This window comes from Anneissia japonica, unplaced genomic scaffold (genome assembly GCF_011630105.1).
Source record: "Anneissia japonica isolate Jap-2015-1 unplaced genomic scaffold, ASM1163010v1 scaffold288009_len375886_cov190, whole genome shotgun sequence".
Lineage (NCBI taxonomy): Eukaryota > Metazoa > Echinodermata > Crinoidea > Comatulida > Comatulidae > Anneissia > Anneissia japonica.
This window is the reverse complement of record NW_022748146.1, coordinates 135818-148924: the sequence shown is the minus strand read 5'-3', so window position 1 is coordinate 148924 and position 13107 is coordinate 135818. Positions and strand designations below refer to the sequence as shown.

Sequence of the window (13107 nt, the reverse complement as noted above, 5' to 3'; positions counted from 1 at the left end):
GAGCTCTCAGAAAGGATAAAGAATTTCTAAAGAAAAAAAGAACAGATTGTTTCCTTAACTATTGCCAAATTTATTCTAACGAAAGTGTTTGTTTAATTTAGCCTACAGGCTTTGTTGCTTCAAGATGCTTTCTTGTTCAAAAAACAAATTTGTTTTCTATCTTTATCTAAAGCGATTGAGGGATTCGGCAATGGGCGTCACATGACCTAACTTGGGGATTGGATATAAACAATCGACTGGCACAGCGGTGTTTTACATGGGGATTGCCATGGCGGTCGTCCTTTGTTTTTGCTGTAAGATCATCATAATTTCCAGTAAACTATACTAAATTGATTGGAAATTAAATTTTGCCTTAATGGTTTGCTAATGCTGTAAAGGATAATTCGACAAAATGTTAGGCCAGGACCCCTGCACATCTACTCCATAGTTAGGTATGCATGATGGCCTTCCACCCGCGAACTACGCTGCGATGTTAGGGCTAGCTAATGTTTATGAATTATCACTTAAATTTCAAAGCATAGAATCCTAGGAGAAGTATATAAACACTATTTTGAATAATCATATTGCTTTCCTAGCCATTTATTTCTAACATTAACAGTGGGTGGTTGTTTTCGCAACCACAACATTATCTTTTCCTATGCTATCGCACTGGAATGTTTTTCATGTTAACCAAATTATGTCGCATGACCACCTGTAAAGAAGCATCACCAAATCCCTCTATTAAATTGCTGTATTCCTTGTGCCTTTCGAGACATTTGAAAATATCAATATTCCCAAGGGTACAAACAATAATATGATGGGAGGGAAGGAGAGGGGAGTGGTAAGGGAGTGGATAATAGATGGATCAGTTGTATACTGGCCATACTTTGCCCCTTTGAAAAAAATACAGTAATTTTATTATTTAATGTTGATTACAAACCATCTTTTGCTCTTCTTAGTTCTCTCACAGCTGTTCGTATTCTTTTCCTTTCATAGTAATCATCAGTTTCTTTGAGCTAAAAAACAAGGGGAAAAAATACAGTGTGTAACATATCTTAAATAATGACCAATTACAGTATTTATTGTTTAAACTTAATTAAAAATTACTGATTGAAAGCCAAATACTCCAGGCTGAGACTGATTCAAAGCATATTTGTCTAGCATGAACCTGTGAAAAATAAATAAAAAAATAATAGGTGGATGCAGGATGTACAAATCGAGAAAGTATGGTCTGAAAGTTTTAGCCATCTTAATTTCTTTAAACCCCCCTCTAAACTTTCGCCAACTATGCATGAGGAATGCAGTGGCGACACCAGTGGGGAGCTCTTTGCCAACCCTATTAGGGAATTTTTTTTATTCTGGAACTCGGACCGAGGCTCTAGTCGGCTCCTGGATTCTAACCCTCCTGTCAGACATGTCAAATCGGCAGATTTCTGGAGCCACCGCTGGACGGATGCACTAATGCAACAGCACTTTCCTTTGAATTGATAGCAATATAGCTCATTGAAAATTAAAACAATTATACACATACTGTACCAACTGGAATCACTCCTTTTATGGTTAACAGTAAAAAAGCCTAGCCTCATAACTTCCTCTCTATGCTTTCATCATGTAATAGATCACCTTACATTTGTGAGTTACGTGCCGTGAACCCTAATTCTGAGCCTCGCATGGCAAACAGTGAAATAATGCTGGCTCCTCTGTTTTTATAGTCCATTTGGTGTTTTCATGTAAATTATTTTAATATCCTTTGCATTTGTTTTATATCTTTAGGGAAGTTACCATAATACTTTGAAATGGAGAATGCTATAAAAGTTCATGGAAGTAAAAAAAATCAATCAACCCCTGGATATAATAGCTCCATAAACTGGCTTACTGTTTCTTGTGTTCTAAACTACTTTTCTGATGTGAAATGCAAGGCTATTCCATTTCCAAATAGAGATGAAACTGAAAAAATACTGGCCTTGATTGCTAGAATAGTTTTGTTTATTTGTGACTTGTTATCCTTTTGTCCTATCTATGTTCAAATCTAATTCTATTTAATTTGAATTCTTGACTACATTTTTTTGTTTGACTGATGTTTCTTTTTTCTTATGTTTATTGTGAAATACAATGAAATGTTTAATCTGTAAAATTTGTAATTTTCTATTATAATTTATATATATTTAATTGTTTTATTTAATTATTTTAAGGGGTAGCTGGCTCATCTGATTCTGAGTTATACTAATGTAGGCCTATTTTGCTTAAAGTTACCCCAGTCTAGCATTTCAATGTTGGTCAAATAAATAAATGAAATATCGATGTGAGCCCATAGTGTGCTGGGTGAAATACTGTAATCTTGTATTACATTTATGAGGTACTGTTCTGTAATGAGGTACTCTGACATGTACAAACAAATTTTAAGTATAATATTTGCCATTGAAACAATAAGTAATAGTGTAACAGTACTAGGCCTGTATACAGATTTGGTGTAATATATGTTCATGCCTTGCTGCCTTTAAGTTTTGTTTACTTTTTGCTGAACTTCGTCTTGGGAGACCATGATGTTACAATGAATAATTTTTGTTTGTGGTTTGTTGATTAATGTAAATATTATCTAATTAACAGAGTAAATTTTTTGCAATTTGAGTTTACATGTACTTTAATGCACAGTGTGCTATTATCAAACTTCACACCAAAGTTAAAGGCTGAATGAGAGGTTAATTATTAATATATTTTTATCCCCAATTGTTTTACCAATTCCTTAGCAAAAAACTTCCTGATTGGACAACAACGAGGAACTAATTTATGTCAATTGGATATCCAATTCAAGCAACTTTTACTTCATATGTCTGCAGCGATCGTACACCCGTGTCCTCCTTTTAATTGACATCCTCAACAAACATGCCATTACCCTGGTCATAATAATCATACTACACTCACAGAAGCTTATAGCATGTAATAATTCATAAAAGAAAATTATTTTAAAGATGTATTATGAAAAAAAATAAATACATAAATAAACTATAAAAAATCTTTTGGAAATTATTAGCATAGTAATTATTGAATTTTAAAAAATGTGTACCCTAAATTTTATGCTGGAAAATGATAATACAATAAATGATAATACAATAAATGATAATACAATAAATTTTTCATGGGACAATACATTTTTAAAGGGTTGGCAGAAGACATCAAACATGACATTTCAGAAGGATTGTAGACTATAGGCATATATTTATCACTTTGTTACAGTAAAAAACAGGGACAAGTTGTCTATTTATGGTAATGAGCTAAAACGAAGTCAAAATTCTTGGTAGTATAACACGGAAGTCACCAAGAAAGCAATAAAGGTTGCCAAACACTAACTAGCTACCAGTAATTTTTACAAAAAATATGTGCCATCAGTGTTATTACCAAGTAACTGCTTTTAGGTTGTGTCTTAGCCTTGTCCTTAAATAGGTCGTTATTGTGGATTATTGGTATGCTTGTACTTTACTTTATGCTGTACAAAACAATCAAGCCAAATACTGTATCCATAGTAATGGTGTATAAACATGCCATATACAATGTATTTCTTGTTTCACATCCCCACCCCTTTCTCTTCTTTNNNTCTTTTTATTGAATGTTCAGTATACACTTCTTTAGATGTGTATAAGAGACAGGGCTGAATGAGAGGTTAATTATTAATATATTTTTATCCCCAATTGTTTTACCAATTCCTTAGCAAAAAACTTCCTGATTGGACAACGAGGAACTAATTTATGTCAATTGGATATCCAATTCAAGCAACTTTTACTTCATATGTCTGCAGCGATCGTACACCCGTGTCCTCCTTTTAATTGACATCCTCAACAAACATGCCATTACCCTGGTCATAATAATCATACTACACTCACAGAAGCTTATAGCATGTAATAATTCATAAAAGAAAATTATTTTAAAGATGTATTATGAAAAAAAATAAATACATAAATAAACTATAAAAAATCTTTTGGAAATTATTAGCATAGTAATTATTGAATTTTAAAAAATGTGTACCCTAAATTTTATGCTGGAAAATGATAATACAATAAATGATAATACAATAAATGATAATACAATAAATTTTTCATGGGACAATACATTTTTAAAGGGTTGGCAGAAGACATCAAACATGACATTTCAAAAGGATTGTAGACTATAGGCATATATTTATCGCTTTGTTACAGTAAAAAACAGGGACAAGTTGTCTATTTATGGTAATGAGCTAAAACGAAGTCAAAATTCTTGGTAGTATAACACGGAAGTCACCAAGAAAGCAATAAAGGTTGCCAAACACTAACTAGCTACCAGTAATTTTTACAAAAAATATGTGCCATCAGTGTTATTACCAAGTAACTGCTTTTAGGTTGTGTCTTAGCCTTGTCCTTAAATAGGTCGTTATTGTGGATTATTGGTATGCTTGTACTTTACTTTATGCTGTACAAAACAATCAAGCCAAATACTGTATCCATAGTAATGGTGTATAAACATGCCATATACAATGTATTTCTTGTTTCACATCCCCACCCTCATCAAAGTTTGGAGTCTCATGAAAAAATGTACTATTTGTCAAAAAAAGAGGAAAATAAAATTAATTAATATGATACAACAGATCGTTGACACATCCTAAGAGATGGAAACATAAATGGCAAAATACATTACAAAATCATTTTATTTTTGTTTATAATATAAAAAAAACAATTTCTATTATATATATCAGTCTGTTTTCACTACTACTATATAGGATAGTAAATAACAAATAGTATATACCCTCACCAAAAAAAAAAAAATTTTTAAATAAAATCCAGGACATGAAAATAACAATTAATTTTCAATTGGCCTTTAAACATGACCACATGTTTGGTTTTTTATTTTTATTTTGCATAAACCATAAATTAATAAATGTTTAGTTTGTGATTTTAAAACAGTGACTTTTTTACAAGCACAGGTTTTTACTTATAACAATGCGAGTTCATATATACATTTTGGGTCATGATCATCAACATTTTAGGTATAGATTGATTTTTAAAAATGACAGACAAAAATTATTGGTGTATTATTAATAATTATACAATTCCACAATAAATCAATTGAAATATAGCTTGTTGAAATGATATTTTGCCCTCTCACCTTAGCCACACATCACACAATTGACCAAAATACATGTCAAAAGTAGGATACTGTTCACCACCTGAAGTCTCAAGGGCAAACAAAGAGCAATCAAAGCCCACATTCTGTTGGTATCAGAGGATGCTTGATCATGTTCCAGTAAATGTAAATGTATACAGAACTAACACATCGAGTACACTGTGCAAACAATACAGCATTTAGTCAGGACATGATTAGATGTCAAGTGCCTATAGCAAAAGTTTCATGATTTCCAAGATTCAGGACACAGTGCTTTTGAAATTTACACAAAGGCTCATATGTAGTAAGTTCAGTGCATAGGACATATAGCTGTATGACATGTATTCAATACCTCATAATATAAAGCAGCTATAGACTTAAACACACAAAACGTTCCATGAATCAATATTCATATTAATAAAAATTAATTATAAAATTAAGATGTAGGCCTATAATGTTTACATTTTTAAAAGTTTGTAAAGTATTTCTTGTCTCGGATTCAAAATGCTAACGATGTTAAAAATGATGATAGTATACAGAGGTCGTCGGGCTTGTTGTCAAGGAGGACAAAAGACAGCAAAATGATAATGGTGATGGATGATGCGGTTTTGATAACTGATGGCGAGTGCTGATATTAGGAGTCAATGGTAATATAATACAGTAATGATTTTGAGGTACCATATATTCTCGCATATAAAGACGATTCTTAAAATAGCAAATTACAATCGAAAAACATGGTCTTCTTAAACACATACAAAGTTTGGATTTATTGAATCATGTTCTTCTTATGTGCAGATCATCGCAAATTTACTACTGTCAAATGAAGAAACTGTTAGTATGAATGAAAGCAATTGTAAATGCAGAGAAATAAGTCCTACATTTGGCTCTGCCGAAGGTGAAACAGGGGTGGGGGGAGAGGTTTGTCTGACACAAATTCGTCCAAAAATCTTCTCAAACTCGTGGGTTGGTCTTATATACAGTACGCAGTGTGAGAACACACTGTACAGAATCTTTTATGTTGCTCTTGATGGCAACTTGGAAAGTAAGTCAAAGTTGACATTCAGAGCATTATGTAGACCATACAGTCTTAAGGTCAATAACCTAATTGTCTGAAATGCAAATCCTGCACACAATTACACTAAACAAAAGGTGCTACCATAAATGAGTAAAAACACCTTCCACAAAGAAGTACTTATTGACCTGTTGACCATGATAAGATTGGCTCTTGTGAGTTATGTATACTTTGCCTGTTGCCATTCTCTCTACAATAACTCAGTTTGCATCTTTGTTTAAAACTGTGTTTGCATTGGATTGGCATTGGCTGCCAAGGCAGCTAGAAACTCTACTGGTCAAAATCGTCCCAATGTTGGATGGCTGGATTTACTTGGTGTAAGCACAAATGATAACCAATGAAAGTCTATGGAAGACTTATTTCCAGTGGGGTCCCACCAGTGGTGATTGGGTAGTACATCGGGAGACAATCCCCTACTCTTTTACGAAGAGTGCACTGTGTTCTTTAACGTGCACATGGGCCATAAATGCACATGGGACCAACTGCTTAAACCGCTCATCCAAAAGATGGAAGCACTAAATTAACTTGTATTTCAAGCTAAAATATAAGAAGAGCAGTGATGGGTTGAACCGGGGACCAAAAGATCTCAACGGTTCAACACACAAACAGTGACAACAACCAGTTTAGCTGACAGCTATTGGATTTAAATATGCAGTAGCACATGCATCATTAGTCTAATAACAGAATAAATTCTGCTAAAACAACAGCTATGCGCAGGATATTAGCACTTAATAAGATTTAACATAGTTGCAGCTATAGTCTGGTTAGGATAAAAGAAAAAAACAGCCTGGTAACTTCCAGGGCAACATTTAAATGCATCTTGGGTTATTTTTACCAAGGAGAATGTCATGCAGGTTGTTTGCACCGACTTCTTTTTTATTGGTCAAATGACCAGATACATCGGGGGCATAGGTCGGTTTCAGCCTGGGGGAGGCGGCTTAAGAATGTGGAACTAAATCTAAACATGAAAACTTAATGCCTATTTTTAGTATGTTAACCCACTTAGTGGAACTAATTTGCCGTAATGGGGGTAGGGTGGTCCCCACAGCCTACGCCCATGGTGTTTGAAAGAAGTACCGGTAATCCAATGCGAACACAGCTTATTATTTTTCTATTTCGACATTCAATCTAGTATTTCAGAGGAAGGTTTAATTACATACTGGCCTACATACTGTTCTTCATGATCCCAATGGCCAATGGCATTGACATTAAATATCATTTACTCTAAGTCTAGTTATCTTAATCTAATTCTATTGCAAACATATCTTTTTGATTTAATTGCATTTTTGATGTTGACTTGTGAACAAACATCACATTGTATGAGGTCTCAAAGGAACGCAGAAATAAAAGTGCCTCATAACTCTACAAACAAAGGCACAGTAAGATATATTAAATCACATCAAATTCCTTATTTTTTAAAATTATTCATTTTCCTGATCTGACAAAATTTTAATGTCAAATAAAAATGTTGTTCAAGATATACTAAATCATAAACAATCATTTAAATGAAGACTACCTTACATATCAACCTAAAATAGGTTATTGAAAGCAACATCTAATCTTTCAAGTTAAGTTAGGCCATAAAACACTCCTTAGGCTATGTTCACACTCACGGCGTAAGGCTGGCTTAAGCCTGGCGTAGCGTACGCCTTTGTGTGTGAACTAGGCAGTGGCGTTGTTAAAGCCACTCACTACGCCACGTCCTTGGCGTTATTAACGCTACCTGCAGACCCCAGATTAGCTAACGCCAGTGATGCTTGAATGATTTGACCTCATTTCAAGATATTGACCAATCACGATTGCAATATATTAGCTACTATTGCTGTCTCTTATACACATCTAGATGTGTATAAGAGACAGACGCCAGTCTTACGCCGTGTGTGTGAACATAGCCATACTGTATTAAAAAACGAAATTGCTCAACCACTTGAAAATCAAAGTTGTTCTGATAGATATTTGTTTTATTACAATAACCAACAAAAGGTATGGGGCGCCGTTTGGGACGTATAATTATGTTAAAAATAATATAGATATTCTGTAGACACAATTTTTAAACTAAAGAAATTCTGTAGTTTCAGAGGAAATTGTGTATACAGAATTTTATCTTTAGCTACAATGCAGGTCCCAAAAGGCGCCTCGTATAAGGAACAGGTGACAATTCACTATATCTCTAAATTGAGCATTTGTTTAACTTAAAATTAACAATGGAATAGGAATAAGCCACAATCCTTTGCAAAACATGGAATACTCCCATGAGGAATAAGAATAAATCAACAAGATCCCAATGGATAAAGTTAAATCCCAATGACATGTTCTTGACTGGGTCAGCTGTCTGTATGTTGAGATTATGTAGACAAACTGCAAATATTAGTATGTTTAAAGTTTTTAAACCCTTTATACTTACTTTGAATGAGACCCTCCACACCCAGGTTGATAAGTAGCTACAAGTCTTCTCAGATAGGGGTAAATTTCAATAAGATATCATAATCCATATTCACTTTGGATTTGACATGTTATTATTCATATGATAAGCAGGTAAAGGCAGGGGCGAATCCATGTCTGAAAGGGGGTTGGGGGTGGGCGATCAAAAGGCAAATACTACCCTAATTCTTGTTTTCTAGGCACCTAAAAATAGCATCTGGGAAATCAATAATTTCTTTTTCTTTATATTTCCTTTTTTTTTATTCCTTGTTTTAGCAAACTTATTTTTTTAAAGAGCATCAAAGGTTGGAGAAAAAATTAAAAAATTTGTTTTCTTATTTTGGGCACAAAACATCCTGACAGAGGAGAAAATAAAATTTTTTTTTTGGTAAATGTAAACAGTTTTAGTAATATGATGGTTCAATGATTCAAACGTATGTAATTAGGAAGAAATATACATATCTTATCTTTGGCGATTTCAAGGCAAATTCGGTGGCGGGTGTGCTAATTGGCAAAAAATAACATTTTATTTTTATTTGAAATCAATATTTGCAGGCGGCGGGTTTACTAAACAAGGTATAAAAAAAAGTCTTGCCTAAGGTATAGCAATTTAATATCATTTGAACAAAAACATTGAATTACTGTTAGCAGGAAATGTAGATGTAACGATGAACAGTGCACAACAGCCAAAACTTTTAATGTGACATGCAGTGCATTATCGCTAAGGTCTTAACCTTAATCTCAAAAGGGAGTAAAAATAATCCTTTGATCACTGTTTCCTTTTGAAATTTCCATTTTTACTATACATCTGTCAAGAGTATGAATGAAATATGCTCAGGTGGAAGATACCTAATACTTTCACCGACAGACTAAAGACAATCATTTTTCAATCTGGTCTATATAGGATTTGTATTAAAGGAAATGCACCTCCTTACATCTGGTGGAACATAAAGACACAAATTCTAATCCAGCATTCTTTTAGTTGATACATCTCATCCACAAAATTGCAGAAATTAGAAAAAGATATTGGGGAAAAAAAGAAATAAATAATGAGGGTATTGAGTTACTTGCAAAAATGAAACAAAAGGGAGATAAATTTGTGTCTCTGAAATCAACTGGTGATAGGTGTTACCATGCATAGCAAGATAAAGTTAGATGTTATATGAAAGATCATTTAACCAGATATTCCGGAAGTGTTATATGAAAGCTCATTTAACCAGATATTCCGGAAGTGGCTTCCTCCAACTTGGGACCCCTGCAGTGTTTTGTGATGGCAGGACTCACCTTTAATGTGGTTTGGTGGTTGCAGTGTTGTCTTCAATGGCCCCACCCATGGTTGCAGGCCTGGCACGACTTACCTTACACTGTTGCTCTTCCTAAATATTCCTAAATCCACTCTCATTAATTATTATTTATATTGGGCAATACCTATTTTTATCCATTGTTTGAGAATGTGACTTAAGTTTGCATTACACTGTCGACTAATATTATCAATCACTTACTACTTGAGAATATTTTTAGTTTTATGAATTATTTATTAATTTGAAGAGTTGATACAACTGTCAAAATAAACCGTAGATTACCATAAATAGTATTGTATATAGTGTCAACTCTCTTGCTTGGTTTAGCTTTGATCCAGTTCATTCAACCAAACACTTGTCATTTCTGTTATTTATCAAAACATGGTATTTTCTGAAATTGTGATTTATGTGATTTGTTGATGGACATGCAAAAGGATAATACAAAATATGCCATCACAGGAGTGGTAATGTACTTTATCTGGTACTATGACATCACAATCAATAGGATACCTCACACTTCAAAACCAAATTACAGAGATTCCATTGGTTAACTTGTAATTTCCAGTTTTATTGAATTTTTTTAATCGGGAAAGGAAAATAAACATTAATGACAAAGGATTACACGAACAGCAGTATGCCTGATAATATAATATCATTTCTCATAAGAGAGGTTCAAGCATGTTGAAATGACCTTATAATTGGTATCCAAGGCTATTGCCAATTGGCTTTAGGGGGTGAAAAAGCTGATAATTAGCCTGCTGTCCTTACATAGGCTGGTATGCTGGGAATGTTGTTGAAAAGACACTTTTTTGGTGTGATATATTGGTATACGACTCCAGAAGTGTTGATGTTCTGTAGACCCCTCCAATCTTCATGGCAGACCCTTGTAAATGCTTTAGAACAGTTTATGTTTTGCTATCAACAGATTTCATTAATCCATAGATGGCATCTAGGTTTTAAACAAATTTCTATAGGATATTCCAATATTTACATTAAATGTGAAAGGCTAAAGACTAAAAATTTGTTATTTATACTTCAAAATATTAAAAATGCTTGAACAAAAACAGAATGTAAAAAAAAATTGTGTATTTAACCAAGATACTGTACAATTATTAGGGGTCTATTTGCGTTTAAATGTTTTGGGAGTAAACTCATGCAACACCTACAAAATTTAGATTAGATGTAATTTAATATCCATTCTCAAAATTAGGCACTCAAAAACATCAGCACGTTTAGTATTATGATGAAATTCCTTTCAGCTTCACACCTGTTATGCTATTGTAAACTTGATCATAATTTTGGCACCAGAGTCAAACAATCTCCTATGGCAAAGTGCTATTCCCACATGTTCACTATCCTAGGTAAATTAGTGTGAACCAAAAATAACTATAAATATGTGTAAAGATGAATTGTTGATCCCTGTATGTGTACTATGTTGAATCATACATAATTTTATAATATTATTATTATATACAGTATTATTGTTAAATACAGTGCACATTACACTTAAAAAAAAAATAAATAAGAACCAGTAAAATTTTGCCCAGGCTCAGTGTTCTTATTATTGGCTGATTTCAGGCTCAAAATGTTCTTATTTTGTTCTTAATCTACAAACATTAAAAAGTATTATTACAGCAGTATACACTATAATGGAATGTAGGTAAAAGTGGCCCTGAAAAAAGTGGCCCCAGAAAAAAGGCCCTGGTAAAAATGGCCCCAAATGACAGGTAGGCACACCTACTATACAGTATTACATAGTCACACCTACTGCACATAAGGTACAAATATAATTTTTTGGTTTTTCTAGTTTTTAAAATTAAAATCTCATTTGACATTTTACCGTAGCCTCAATTTGTTCTTATTTTGTTCTTAATTTTTCAGCCTCAGTGTTATTATTAAATTTGTTCTTATAAAAAAAAGTGTATTAAACCTAAAATAAGAGTCAATAGGATTTGAATAATTAAAAACCAAGCACTCACCCGACGTTCATTGGCCGACGGCCTTTTTTACGGAAATTGCAACGCCACCATGGGCATGCAACGGATCCTTTTTGATTGCCAGGGAGTGGAGTTTGATTCGTTGAAAGATCGTTGTTTGACGCAGAGAGTGCCTGGCTTCACAACAAAAGATCTTACAATACAACCTTCATATGACTACTCATACAACAGAAAAAAAACGTCGCATGGAGTTAGTGAAAAATGGAGATCTAAATGAAAAAACGATGTATTTCAGCAAGTATTAAAACCTTTCTGTTTTATTTTCAGCCTTCTTCAAAATACCTATGCCACAGCAGTTGATTTTTTTTGCCGTAAAACCAAAATAGTTTCATCCATGCCGACTTGCCGATAGGTTAGTGTGAGCCCTGACTGAACTCTGCAGAAACTTCACATCGAACTTCGCATCGTGAGGTAAAACAAAATGTCGGAAAAACTTTTCTTTGACACATGCGCATTTGCATAGTCTACACACACACTACACACAACAAAAAACAAAGGAAATGTGAAGAGTGATTACAATAGTTCCTATTGCATTAGATGCATAGGAACTAAAAAGTCATCTTCAATTATTAAAAAATCTGCTTTGTAATTAGATACCAAGAGATCGGCTTCCAATCTCGTTTCTATTTTCAGAATTTGTGATATTGAATAAAGCAAATACCTATATGAAACCATGTTATTTTGTTTCTAAATATACACTGAATGTGATATTATGAACACTTTGATGTTATGCACAGGTTCATCTACCAGTTAACTGTTAAAATCTAATAATTTATTTATAATTGAAGTGGCTATGCTGTACAATAAAAAATGTAGTAACTTTTCCAGCTTGTCTATGGTGAATGTCATCCATTACCATTTTAAAACACTGTCTGCATGATAAATATCGATACATTACTCACACCACGGATCATGTACAAGGTGTTTCATGCATTATTACCTTGTTCTATTGTTTCAGTAAGTAGGCCGATAGGTTAGTGTGAGCCCTGACTGAACTCTGCAGAAACTTCACATCAAACTTCGCATCGTGAGGTAAAACAAAATGTCGGAAAAACTTTTCTTTGACACATGCGCATTTGCATAGTCTACACACACACTCTTATACACATCTAGATGTGTATAAGAGACAAATTGAGTTACTTGCAAAAATGAAACAAAAGGGAGATAAATTTGTGTCTCTGAAATCAACTGGTGATAGGTGTTACCA

The 13107-nt window shown here is 33.5% G+C and overlaps 1 protein-coding gene across 1 annotated transcript in view; it reads right to left on the bottom strand.

The window, feature by feature from the left end:
* The window catches only part of LOC117120681, a 71419-nt gene that overhangs the window by 43889 nt on the left and 14423 nt on the right, over positions 1-13107 (bottom strand). The window contains exon 3 of the mRNA XM_033265713.1: positions 920-995. Coding sequence (XP_033121604.1) covers positions 920-995 — 76 coding nt within the window. The remainder of the gene's footprint in view (positions 1-919; positions 996-13107) is intronic.